Source organism: Lissotriton helveticus, chromosome 1_1 (genome assembly GCF_964261635.1).
Source record: "Lissotriton helveticus chromosome 1_1, aLisHel1.1, whole genome shotgun sequence".
NCBI lineage: Eukaryota > Metazoa > Chordata > Amphibia > Caudata > Salamandridae > Lissotriton > Lissotriton helveticus.
The window spans coordinates 1623212481-1623225841 of NC_136057.1; the positions used below are offsets into that span (position 1 = coordinate 1623212481).

General features: G+C 43.2%; 1 protein-coding gene across 1 annotated transcript in view; it reads right to left on the reverse strand.

Moving 5' to 3' along the window:
• The window catches only part of ITGA5 (integrin subunit alpha 5), a 289891-nt gene that overhangs the window by 16017 nt on the left and 260513 nt on the right, over positions 1–13361 (reverse strand). The window contains exons 22-26 of the mRNA XM_078688465.1: positions 10964–11043; positions 10450–10530; positions 8127–8232; positions 6915–7073; positions 5309–5410 (exon numbers count right to left, since the gene is read on the reverse strand). Coding sequence (XP_078544591.1) covers positions 5309–5410; positions 6915–7073; positions 8127–8232; positions 10450–10530; positions 10964–11043 — 528 coding nt within the window. The remainder of the gene's footprint in view (positions 1–5308; positions 5411–6914; positions 7074–8126; positions 8233–10449; positions 10531–10963; positions 11044–13361) is intronic.

Consider the following 13361-nt stretch of genomic DNA (forward strand, 5'->3'; position numbering starts at 1 on the left):
CTAGGGCAGCTGGCACAACTGCAAGGGCAAGTGAACTCCAGGTACACAGGAGCTCTTGCATTCTTATGAACAGAGGTGACTCTGGGCACATTTACAGTGTGGTTCCAAACCCACATTTTGGGTTCGGGGGGCCGCGGGTTCACATCATACAATTACTGAAAGTAGGACAATGATATGTTACTGTGTCAGAAATATTGTGATCTTAAAACAGTCCGGAAACCAGGTGGGGAAAGGGGGTTATTAGATGCAGCTCCAAGCCTTTATCTGCTGTCAAATATGATCCTTTCATAAGTGCTCCTCGATAAAAGCCAGAGACCGGGCGTGAAACTGAAAAAGCGAAAGATCTCAAGTTGCCAAATGCAATGGTTCCTGTATTACCACAACCACCTAGTTCATGGCACCATTTGCACGGGGGAGTTTAACATTTCGAGTCCTAGGTTCGAGTCCTAGGGTTAAAACCTCTCACTTGTTGTAGACTTAAATACATTTTTTGTCGTCTTTTGAGATCAGAAATCTAATCATTTTGTATAAGGAGAGCCAAAGCTGGTTGCAGACTATAGACGAGGCCTGGTTGAAATGTGTGTTACAGCAGTGAAATTAACATCATTTTATATTCTTCTTCCTATTCAAAAAGCCCAAAATTATGTTATTACACGACATTGCGTAATAACATGCTGTTCTAAGCAAAGATTGAACACAAACTCACAGGAACAAAACGTACGCCAGCGTAAGAGGCTCTTTCTTGTTCATGGTGCATGGTTTTTATTGCACTATTTTTTTTGCACAAAATGCATTCTCCCATCCAAAATGGATGCAAGGATGCGTTTTGCGCTAAAACAAAGCGGCAAATGGCAATCTTGCATTTGCTGTAATTTGGCTTAATTTCAATCTCCTCAATATAGAGCTGACTAAGACTGCAGAGCACTGACGTGTAATACAAGGAATCCTCAAACTCAAGATCATTCTCTTTGGCAGGTACTGGACTCAGTCTCCTTTAGACAGTGTCTCCAGCAAGATCAGATCATCAGACTCTCGCAGCTCAAAGTTGTCCGATCCCAGAAGACATGAGCTGGGCTTGCCCAGAATCACAGGACATTACCTGTTTTTTGATTCATGGCACAATACTCTCGCCAGCTGCTACTTGTAAAACCTAAATGGTGAGTTCCTTTCAAGGGCTGGGGTTCCACCCAGAGCAATCACTCCAGGTGGAATCCTACCAATCACCAGCAAGAGTTGCCTGGTGCGGTGGAGTCCAGAATCATCAGGTACAAATTCCAGGACTGAAAACGCTGAATAGAACAATGCTTAGTTGGGAGACAATAGAATCTGTTTTTTTTCCAGTTGTGGACGCACACCCACTGAAACTGCTGCAGGGGCTGGGTGTAGGAGCATAGCCGGACAGTCGCCACAACTGAATGGAGTATACAACACTTCCCCACTCAGGGCCAACCTTTCATAGAACACCTGCCCTTCCCACCTCGCAAGCAACAAGCCTCGGTGTGAATGCACAAACAACACATCCAGAGCCTAATCCAAACGCTGATGCCAGGGGCCGTCGACTATGCTCTCACAACACAGGCCAAGACATAAGCACTGAAGGAGGACTACCCTACCACTGACATTATCGATTGTTTCCAAGCAGGTGGATAAAGTCTGCAAATTTGTCCCCGGAATTAAGTATAAACACAAAGTCCCCATAGTTATACCCCAAAACTTGCTGGAATTTTGTGTGGGATACATGGCACAAACGGATATTCTTACCCCTTGGCATTCCTGCTCCAAATTCCGGCAAACTTTTAATCCGGTCCTAAGCAGTATTTTTTTCCTATTTTATCCTTGCCACCGACCCTAACCGGGTCTGGTGGCTCAGAGAACTAATGCATCCACTCCAGGAACCTGCATTTGCCCTCTTGGTCATAGTTGTGAACATTGAAAGGTTCGATCAGTCTTTCCTTTTTCTGCTTACCCGAGGAGGTGTGCAACATTAAACAATTGTTATTTACTTCAATGGATGTACGTGTAGTTAAATATACATTTATTTATTAGGATTATTGCCTTTGTTCTTTCTCAAATGTAACCCTCTGCACTTGTGGAAGTTGTTTTCATTTTTCAACTACCTATTCGGTGAAAAGTTCTCGCATTATCCCTGAAACTCTCTTACTGTGCCATCCTCAGCTAAGAGTGCATGTGTCCACAAATACAATCAAAGCCCAGTCAGTGGTCCAAGAAGGAAAATGGTTTAGAATCCTATGTGCTTTTACTATTTCCATCCTTCATAATTTTTGGTTTATATTTTTTATTTTATCAGTATTTGTAATTGTTTTCATGTTGCTGAATTTTCAAATTTGCAGGATATCTTTATGCACGCAACAGCCATTGAAAGCTTTATTTCAGCAACACCCCAAGAAGAGAAGGAGGTACTCGTCACCACCGAGTATCCACCCTCTGGATTACTGCCATGAGGGGTCTCGTGGAGACGACAGTTCTGGGAACAGAAGCGGCGCCGACAGAAAAAAAGAATCCAAACTATTTACCAGAGGGAAGACCTCCCCCTGCTGCCTCAAACTCATTCCAGGACTCTTACCTCTAGCAGAGTTCCGCTCCTGTTAGTCAGGCCCGAGTCTGCTCTATTAAAGCAGACAGGTATTCTGTGGCAAACTGCATTTCCACAGGAAGCAATATAGAATACTCATTAGCTGCAACTCATGTGGAAAAGTAGTTCGATTACTACCCCTCTGCCTAATTGTACATCTCATTAGGTCAGGCAATGCCAGATGGACCTGGAGGGGGAGGAAGACAGCCGACACGTTTCGTCTTTAAACGCCGTTCTCAAGGTTGTTGATAAAAATGAACACACAAATATATCCTCATCGTTATATATTTATATATATTTTTTAACAAAGGGAAAATAGAATTATTGCCCGGTGCTATTTCTGAGATCCCCATTTCCCTTACAGGGAATAATCCATATGGTCCACTTTAATTCATGCTCTGAGAATAATACACATTGAGATGTTAAAATGCATACAAAGTCTTTATTTTCTAAAAGTTTTTTCTTCACTTTAGATATTATTCTAAGTTCTCCATTAAATGCATAAGTTCCACAGCAAACGCCTCTTTTCTCCTAAGAATTAGACATATTCAATATAATCCAGATAATACAATATAGTATAATGAGTTATTGCAGAGCAGCCGTGCTTCTATCTTGTACATAAATTAACAAAGGGAAAATAGAATTATTGCCTAGCGATATTTCTCTGATCCCCATTTCCCTTATGGGGAATAATCCATATGGTCCACTTTAATGTTCTGAGAAGAATACACATTGAGAATAGATAGGAGCACGGCTGCTCTGCAATAACTCATACTACATTGTATTATCTGGATATTGATAAGTCTAATCATTATGAGAAAAGAGGTGTTGGCTGTGGAACTTATGCATTTAATGGAAAACTTTGAATCATATCTAAAGCGGAGAAAAAAGTTTTGGAAAATAAAGACTTTGTATGGATTTCCACATCTCCATATGTATTCTTCTCAGGCGAACGCTGAGTGCAATCATCTTTGTGCTCCACTGATCCATAAGGCGCCGCCTTTAATATATTTATGTGTTCATTGTTATCAACAGCTTTGAAAAAGTCGTTTAAAGACTAAACAAGTGTCGTCTGTCTTCTATATGTGCAAACAAAGTATGACAATTGAATCATCTACAATAAACGGACCTGCTTCCGTTTTTGCAGACCTATAAAAACTCCAGACAGCTCTGGGTGTTATTGTATGTATATTATATGAGGACGTTTTACCTGCGTATGTTTTACACCACTCTGGTGGCATGGTGTCATTACCCCATTGAGCACTATTGACGTTAATTTGTTGGACCTATGTATTTTTTACTTAGTTATGTGCAGAATATCTATACCACTGTCAACAATTTTGTTTTTACAAAGGGGAAGGACAAGCACTCTCCTAAATGCGCTTCATCGCCTGCAGTTTAATCATTGGTTTGGTTGAAAGAGTTAACTGTTGTTGGTGGAATCAGAAGAGTGCGCCAGTGGGGACCAGGAACAAAGGAATTAGAGGATCCCAGGGTTTGTTGTTCCTATGACATGTTCTTTATGCGATCACACAGGACAAACAGTACATCTCGGATCTGCCCATCCAACTATCTATGATAAATCTCAAGCCTTTAGTGGAAAGGTAGATTATAAAGCCATTGCGTGGCTTCCCAAATGAAACCTGGCTCTCTAGACTAAACCCACAACGATCTGTCACCATTACAAAAGTGGACCTCAGGAAACCGGTGACAGGTTCACAAAACCAGAGCAAGTCTACAGCTCATGGAGTAACTTCTCTGAAGGTTATTCCGAGAATGTAAACATTGCCGAGTGCAGTTGCAGAATACCGCAGCTGGAGAGGTGGGTGAGGCTGTACATCCAATTCAGCTTTTTCCCCACATCCCCGGCTTGTGAATAGATTTAAATTTACCTGATGTTCCAGGTTATAAAATTTCAGTGCAAGTGGAGAGGAGATGCGGCCCTGCAGCTAAGTGGCATGGCTTGGAACTGGGGGGATATGGTTTGAATCCCATCCTCAGCTCAACAATCTGTGATTCTGGGCAGATCATTGTTCTTAAAAGTAGCCAGATTCCCTTATAACGTACTCTAATGCCCTTGGCCAAGTTCGCATTATACATTAACAAATTCCAGAGCTCTAGGTTACAGTTACTGTGTAGAGTGAATCTTTGACGAAGAGCATCCCATAGACCCTTTGGTGTACTAGCAGGCCATGCACAACCAGTAGTGCTAGAAAACATGCTGCTACTAGGGCATCCTGGAATGAGCACCAAACTAATGGGAACTACAACACAGCAGCAGAGCAACTGTATCTCAACAAAAGGCCGCACATCCCCTCCAAAATCATACTTCTGTTTTTGGCGGGAGGGCACACTAGGATATTTGACTGAGCATCACCTTGCCCTTTCTGAAATCATTGATGCAATTTTCAGGCTAACTGATTAACTCTTTCTCAGGCGAACACCCGGGCTTTGTCAATCTCCCTTCACCCCACTCATTTTAGTTGCAGCAGCAGCCTTTACAATGCAGGTTAATCACAACTGTTCTGCCGGAGAATGTTTATGTTCAGCAACAACAAAGTGCAGGGTAGGGGTGCAGTACATCACCAAGGTTATTACATTTCTGGGACTTGATAAGCAAGTTGTCGTCATCTGTGACGAGTCTTTCAACACCCTTTAACGCTCTAGTATGATCCGTCCCAAATTAAAATGACATCCTCCAATGAGGATACATACCAATGTGTGATGTGATCCAGCTTGGCTGCGGCTCACTTCCCGCCGCTGGATGTGATGCTCCGAGCTGGAAGCGAGCGTTGGAGACTGCTCAGTAGGAGAATGCTGCACGGAAAAAATACTTATTAAAAAGGTTTGACACCATATCCTCCACGTATGCTGATATACAGTTTGTCTGCTTCTCTGGAAAGCCCATGAATTACTATATTCATAGAATTAAACGGTGTCCTTCAACGTACATTTACGGTTTTATCAATAGGTCTACCTCAAATGAGACTGGGGTGCTAGCTTCTGTAAGATTATACATAGGAAAAAAATTGTTCGCAATTACTTCAGCTCAGCAGTCAAGCCACACCAGTAAAGCCCTCTCCTCCTATTGCTCCCATTAAAGGAAAGCAGTAGTGGTCTTATGCCCACCGTGATCAACATCCCAATATCATACGTACTCAGTAGCCACTACCAGATGGACTCAGTTTTGAAAAAAGTGGTACATACAGTTTCCGAGAAGGCAATCAAATAGGGCAGGATAAAATAAGGGGACTTTATTACCCTATCTACTGCTAAACTCAACCTCCTATTACCACAACAAGTGCATGTTGACAAAACAGACAACCAACTGAGAAACCACAATTTTTTTTTTTTACCAGTGAATGGTTTAGGCGCGTCCCACTGAGCCTACTAATAACTGGGTGAAATCAGAAACCAAGGGTAAAGAGGTTTAGAGCTTAAAAAGACAAGCAAGAAATCCATCAGGAAAGCCATGCAAATAGTTTCTCTTATTCTATTACGAAAATAATTCACCGTCAAAAAGCAAGCTGCCAAGGACTTTAACAAACTTTATGGCAGGTACTCAGCAAGAGGTTTTGAATGGTGAGGGTGTAACTCAGGCATTGGCCCCTTTGGGATCACCTTTTCTTTTCATCATTCCCTGCAGATACTACCAAGAAAGATGCCTGTTGTGTTGTAGTCTGCAGGGTGAATTGTAGTGACCTTGTTTTTGATTTGCGCAGGGAACACTTGGGTTGCACCCCTTCCACTCAATACGATCCTGGAAGCTACTGGGTAGTTTGTTTCAGCAGTAATATTTTTTAACTCAAATTTGCTTTAAAGCAAATAGCCAATCCCCCCAGTTAGAACAAAAATGCTGGTGGAAAGCATGGCAAAAAGGAAGAAATTCGCATAGAAAAAAACAATTTGCGACATTAAACGATACCTTAAAACAAAAAAGAAAATAGGATGAAAACTGAATACAGCTGAAAAAAAGAGGCAAATATGCAAACTTTCAGATTTTCGGTCCAAATTGAGAAAAAATAAGAATTTAACCAGCAGCGTTCACAGGAACCACCGGAGATTGGTTGGTGCCGTTTGCATTACAAACAGCAGTATGTTTTGTTCTCCAACAGCCCAAGCTGTCATAACAACGGCCTACAATTTATTCCATGCCCTTTCTTCAAACCTCAGGTAGAATTTCTGGCACATGATTTCCCTCTCCTTTCAACTACTTGTATTCCAAAACTCCAAAAAGAACTGATTTTCTAGCATCTATCTGATGCGCTTAGGTCTACGTTTGTCACTAGATTACTCATTGTTAATTTAGTCTACATCTTACCATGAAATGGAGGGGGTTGACTGGAAGGTTGGACGTGCAGTTGCCGAGGCCTTTCCCTGAATAGCCCATCACGTAGAGGGCAAATTCGTTATGGAATTTTATTGGACAATGCAGCTCCACAAACCCGTGGCTGATGGTACTTGGACCGTTGTTCACAAGCTAATAACAGAAGAGAGTGAGATAGTTACCAAGTATTATTGTAGGTCAGTAACTCACACCCGCTCAAGCAATCACAGCCCTCTCCCCCTCAAAAAAAGCACTCTGCTAATCTGTGCAATGAGACAGACATTACAAATCACAAAATGTTTCTAACGTGCCATTTGTGAAAACGTAAAAGGAAAGTGATCTTGTGCAAGGTTATTCAACGCTCTGTGTAAATTTACTGACGGCTTTCGACTCCCATTAATAAACTCGCCATTCATTTGATTTGAAGATATCAAGTTGCACTTTATGTGCAGATATAGCCTCCTCATTATGGAAAACCTTAAGTAAAACCTTAAGTAATTCTATTGCTTGAAATGAAACACAACAAAGGCGGCAATCGTGTGAGACGCATAGAACTGAATGCAGTCCATAACCACTCATCTAAATATATCATAACAGACATTTGAGCAGAAGGTGACACCTCACAAGTAGAGATTTGTGCCACAATTACCACTGGCACCGGAGATCCTTAACTGTGGTCTCTCTTACTCCCCACGCAGGACACTATAGTAGAAGATACCTCCACTCACAAGATACAACCCTTCGAAACTGTTGCCCATGTGGGTTTCTTGGAGTCACTAGAAAGGATTAAAACCCTTTTTTGGAGACCCTCTATATTACTCTGCCTGGAAGAATGTTGCTCCAAATTCACAACTGTATCCTCTCCCTATCTCCTTGTCTAACAAATTTCTCAGGAAAGAAAACATTCTTTGGAGAGTTTGATGCAAAAATAACAAACAAATAATGCTAATTATTGCCCCTTTATCTCTATACATCCCTTTCTCGGAAGCCTTAGACCAGAAGCCAAGTGGGTGTTACTAAGCAGTTATTGACTGGCTCCTGGATCTTCTTGGGCAGAAGCATTTTCGAGAGCAATCGTCAAGTGCCAATACTTCCCAACACTGAGCCCTCTTGACGTATTCTTCCAGTGGCCCATCATCTGACCGCTCAGGACCTAGGTTTGGGAGGGTTCCAGTATTTTTCTGAAATAACACCACCATCACTTACCTCATACACATGTTTGACTGGTGGGCCCAGGTCTTGCTCCTTCACAGGCTTCCGGTTCGGCTTCCAGTTGGAGAGCGGGAAAATAACGCTCTCTGGTTTGGAGATGCTGGCGTGGGAAGAAAGGAAAGAGTCAGAAGATCTCTAATGAAGATGCAGTACATTGAACAGACACCTGCGTACTAAAGAGCAAATGCTGCACACAGTCATTACAGGACTTGGGACTTAGTCTTTCTGAAGTAAAAAGAAAAATTGTATAAGTGGGCAGAATAGGGATACCCTGACCACCCAGGCCTCATGGGTGGGACCCAGATGACCACCCTACGGGATTGTTTGGAAATGGCAGCTGGGACATATTTATAAACTATAAGCCCTGGGGAGCTCACCACCTGGGGCTACACTCAAATAAGGGGAGGGGGTCCACAGGAGACACATTTATTGCTCCAGTGTAAAGGTGCACTAAGGTGCAGCAAAGTTTGTGAAACACTTTTTAAAATGACTACTCGCAGTGAAAAGGTCAGGGCATAAACCATTTATGTGGAGTGTAGTATGCTATGTGTTGCATTTATTTAGGAAGAAAAGAGACCGCATTGCCCACTGGAGACTTCGTGTCTCAAGTCAAGGCCTGTCAACACTCAACAACGGTAATAGACAGCATTATACTCAACACACATTAATTTATGCAATATATATTAGGTTTGGGGACTTTTACAGAACCAAGTGTAGGAGTATTAAACCCCTATTTCACAGGAGCTCATAAAATATGGGAAATATTGCATAGCCCTAGTGAACTCCTGGGGTTGATCATCATAAGCGGGTCTGTTGACCTAGTGGACTAATGCGTCCACTGTAGGAGCCTGTGTTCACCCACATGGTCACAGGTTCAAATCTCAGTGGGTTCACTTTTTTTCATCCTTGTGAGGTCGATAAAATGAGCACCATTGGGTTAGGTAACAAACATCTGTTATTCAGCACCAGGATAGCCTCCGAGGTGAACAAGCGCTTTACAAATACAGGTTATGTTAGAACGGCCATCCTAAAAAACTTTGCAAAGTTTTGTTATTCTGGATTCAACATTCTTCTGACGAGCATTAAAAAATATCAAAATCGCAATTCCATAAGAGCCCGTTGATAGCTGCAATCTACAGAGAACAGCTATAACAGACTCCTCATTCTACAGACAAAACGTGTTTAACAAATTAAGAATGCTTTTTTTATTTGACATTCTTAACTACATAGCTAAATATGTTCCTACAGATAACCAAACAGCACAGTACAGTACAGTACCTCACTTACTGTTTTCACTAGGAATATAGCTCAATTAAAAAGTATATCTAAAAAAAAAACAAATACATAAGGGGGAACATGCATAATATTTCGGTACATTGCAATCTCAGGGTTCTGATGACTTTCACAATCCATTCTGCCTTAAGCCTCGTGGTTCAGGATGCACTAATGGATTACTGTTTGCATATTTGTGGAGACAGTGACTGGTACCCCAACTCTGTGATGCAATGATGAAATGGGGCATTGATATCCTGGCAATATCTAATTGTAGGGAGTTCTAAAATCTTTAGCATGAGTTACATCAATGTGTAGCTTTCAGTGAACCAATAGGGGGGTGGAATTACCTTGTCCAGAGTCTTCAAGACTGCATAAACTGGTTCTTAGCTCGCCTGCATCAATCTGATAACCCTGCGCTTTTTACACTTGAGAGTTGTTCTTCCAGCCATGCCAACAAACTACTGGTAGTATAACTGGAAACCTAGCTCTTAGTACACAGGGGCCTTAAAGAATCCTCAACCCTAGTCCTCATCATGTTCCTCTTGTTCATTCCCAGCGCGGCCCTATTCCCTCTATACAAGTTCTTTGGGCTCATTTTAAGAGTTTTGAGGCGAGCAAGGGGTGGCATGCAGCTCTATACAAAGAGGGCCAGGCTGACTAGCTGCCACAGTAGCATTCCCCGGTAGGGAAGCCATGACCCAACCATGACCGTCCTCAGGACAATTTTAGAAGCGTCCTCCTGCAGCACACGGCTGGTTTGAACTGTTTTTCTAGGGTTCATTTCTATTTTCAGTCTGGCTCTACACAAATAACATCCTGTCATATGCGGGGGGCAGTGCTTGGAAAAATATTGTCAAAACCAGTTAAGTACAGAAAGAGTTATGAGCAAGGTCAGGAAAGAGGTGGAAATGGTGACATTGTTTAGCGTCTAATATTTAACTATTTACTAGCCGTAATGAACAAAACTCCTCTCACTTCTAATCTAGTGACGCCTCTTGGCACGACCTTAGACCTACAAGTGAAAAGAGGCTTGACTACTTACCCATACATAGACATGGTGGCGAAGGCTTGGACGTCCAAGGAATAGGCCACCATCTCACTTTTCGAGTTATTCTGGTTCTTACTGAAAGGAGAAAGACAAATACTTCAAAAGAATGGATCACCTCACATACCCATTATCACACTAAGAGAACAAGATCAACGACCACGTTCATCTCCACCTAGCAGAGGGCCACTCAATCACTGGGCACAAGAGCCCTCAATTACGGAGCACAAAACTTTGCATGCCAAATCTCTACTCAAATGTAAAATGGAGGTTTCCCAACAATCCACAAATTGCACAGCAATCAAAAGGCAATTTATTTGGACAGTCATACCAATTCTGCCGTGGTCACTACAGAAATTGTGTTTAGTTAACAGGCGGGAACTTGATCCCAGTCCTAAAGTATCACGGTCAGCCCCTCCATTTTGTTTTACTAGCTCCTTGGGAAGCGCAGATCCAGTATCACACATTTGTACCCGTCTCCACCACCCGCATGTGTTCCTGAAGTACTGACCTGTGGATCTGGAAGTCAAACTGGATGTTCTTCTTGGAGTCCTGCAGACTGGGCACAGTGAATCGCAGGCCGCCCCGCAGCTGCAGTGAGTTTATCAGGATAAGCAAGAAGGAACGGAAACAAGAACCAGAGAAAAGGGAAAGCAGAATAAGGGACGTTTTGAGCAACAGAGAAGATAAAGATTGAGAACAAGAAGAAGAATTAAAGAGGGGAAATGATACAAGTAACGTAGAGAAAGAGGCAAGGGAAGCAGAGAAACAGATTCAGGAACATAGGGATGACGTAACAGGAAGAGATAGGAGGAACAACGAGCATGAAAATAAGTGTGATTGGAAACGAGAGTGAGAGTGAAATCAAGGAGACATGGGCGAATCAGAATGTGAGAGGAAAACAAAGTCAAAAGGATACCAAAAGGGGAGGGAGGGAGGAAGGAAGGAAAAGGTGGAGAGGAGAGCATGGCATGGGTCAAATGATGGGATAAGGAAGTAAAAAGTAGAAGAGGAGGAGAGGAGGGGAGGGGAGACCAGATAAAGAGGGGGAAAGATAGAACAAGAGTGGGAGGCCAGGAGGAGAACAAGAGTGGGAGGCCAGGAGGACAAGCAAAATAGAAGCCAAAAAAGTGCCCAATCAATGAGAAGTCATGGCAATTGCAAAGAAGCAGATAGGAAAGGGCCAGAATGGTAATGAAGAGATGGTGACAGAGGCACATCGGAGAAGTGGGGAGTGAGAAAAACATTGAGAGATGAGGGGAAAGGGAAGATGTAGAAGAAATAAAAGGGACATTAGAGTTAAGGGGCCAAGAGAGATGTAACAAGAAAATGACAGTGAAATAAAGGACGAGACAGAGAGCCGAAAAATAAAGGGACAGCCAAAGTGAGAGGGAAAAAAAGGAGGATTAAAGGCAGTGATGAGGTAAGAAACACAGTGATAACAGCGGAGAAAGAAATGTGAAGTGAGATGGTAAGAGGAGTAATGTCAGCAAGAGGGGGGGGTGAAGAAAAGAGATTATATTATTAATGCCTGGCTTTTGAATAATCATACTAAGTAACGTGAAGGTACGTCAGGCCTAGCTGCAACTCTGGAATCTATTCTGTCCAGGAGTTTCTGCTCACAGCTGGCCCACAGCTGCCTGGGGGAGGGAACGGGTTAGAATCGGCCCACACCCCAGCAGTCAAGAGACTTTAATGACGTGGTTGTACGAAAGAGGGACGGAGGGATAGAGGGTGGGCGGCGCAGCAGCTAGAAAATGGATGCCGAGGAGACAGACATCCATTGTGGGGCAGCAGAGGGGAGGTGGTCTTTCAGAGACAGTCAACACACACGGCCTGTCTCCAAACGTGCGCGAGATACGGGGGCTCGGAGGGCCCGAGTCTCAGTCTGCTGAAGGGAACGGACTAAATATCAGCGAACCGGGGATGGAGAAGAGAAAGCCTAAATATCAGAGGTTCTGCTGCGTGTGTCGGTGTAAAGAAGGACAGTGGGCTGAAACATCCGCGTACAGCTTGCGAGGGAGGGGTTAGGGCACAGGAGGACTGAAGACATGGCGGTCAATGCGCAGGGTAAAATCCTCAAGGTCAAAGATAGAAGAGGGCCAGAAACTCATGGCACACGTGGACGGTGCGGGGGGGGGGGGGGGGGGGGGTAGGGGGGCTTTGACCCACACGTGTGAAACTAACACAATATTTCTGCTTTTGAGCTCACAGTGCAGCTCTGCCATGAGCAACAAACACCAAAGCGTCTGCTTCCCCCAAGCAAGTCTGCAAATAATTAAATGGGGGTTTTCTATGCATATTTGGAAGCCTGATCCATAGCTTCAATTAACTTTTTGGAAAAGCGGATCGTACAGTTCCACGTCTATAACTCTGGAAGGCGTTCCATTTTGAGGAAATTGTAAATACTTCCATGCCTAAAATTATTGGGAGTAAATGACATTGACCGCACACAAACAAATGCAGGTCAGCTGTTGGGCGAGGTGCCAGTCAGAATCTCCCTTCTCCTCTTTTCCCAGGTCTGGGCACAAACAGTAAATCAGCCCCTTCAGCTCTACAGTCTGCACACAGGAAGCTTTGGGTGGAAACTAGGGAAATGCTAAAGGGAAACAGAGCTGGCTGTCAGACAGGTGAGAATTTCTCCAAGTCTCTGGAGTAGAAGACCTGTTTTAAGCACACTGCACTCTTGGGAGGCTATACAATTCGGATTTATATTTTAGAGGGTTTGGGATTTAATGGACTTGAAACAACTATTAAAGGGTGTAAATAGGCATTGTTTGGATGCCATGGCAGCTTCAAACATCTCACAAGGCACAAAGACGCACATGTAGGTTAACACTCTGCAGACCCGACAAGGAAACTTTAATTGGTCTAGGATCAGGACAAGAGGATTTATATTGTCAAATTCA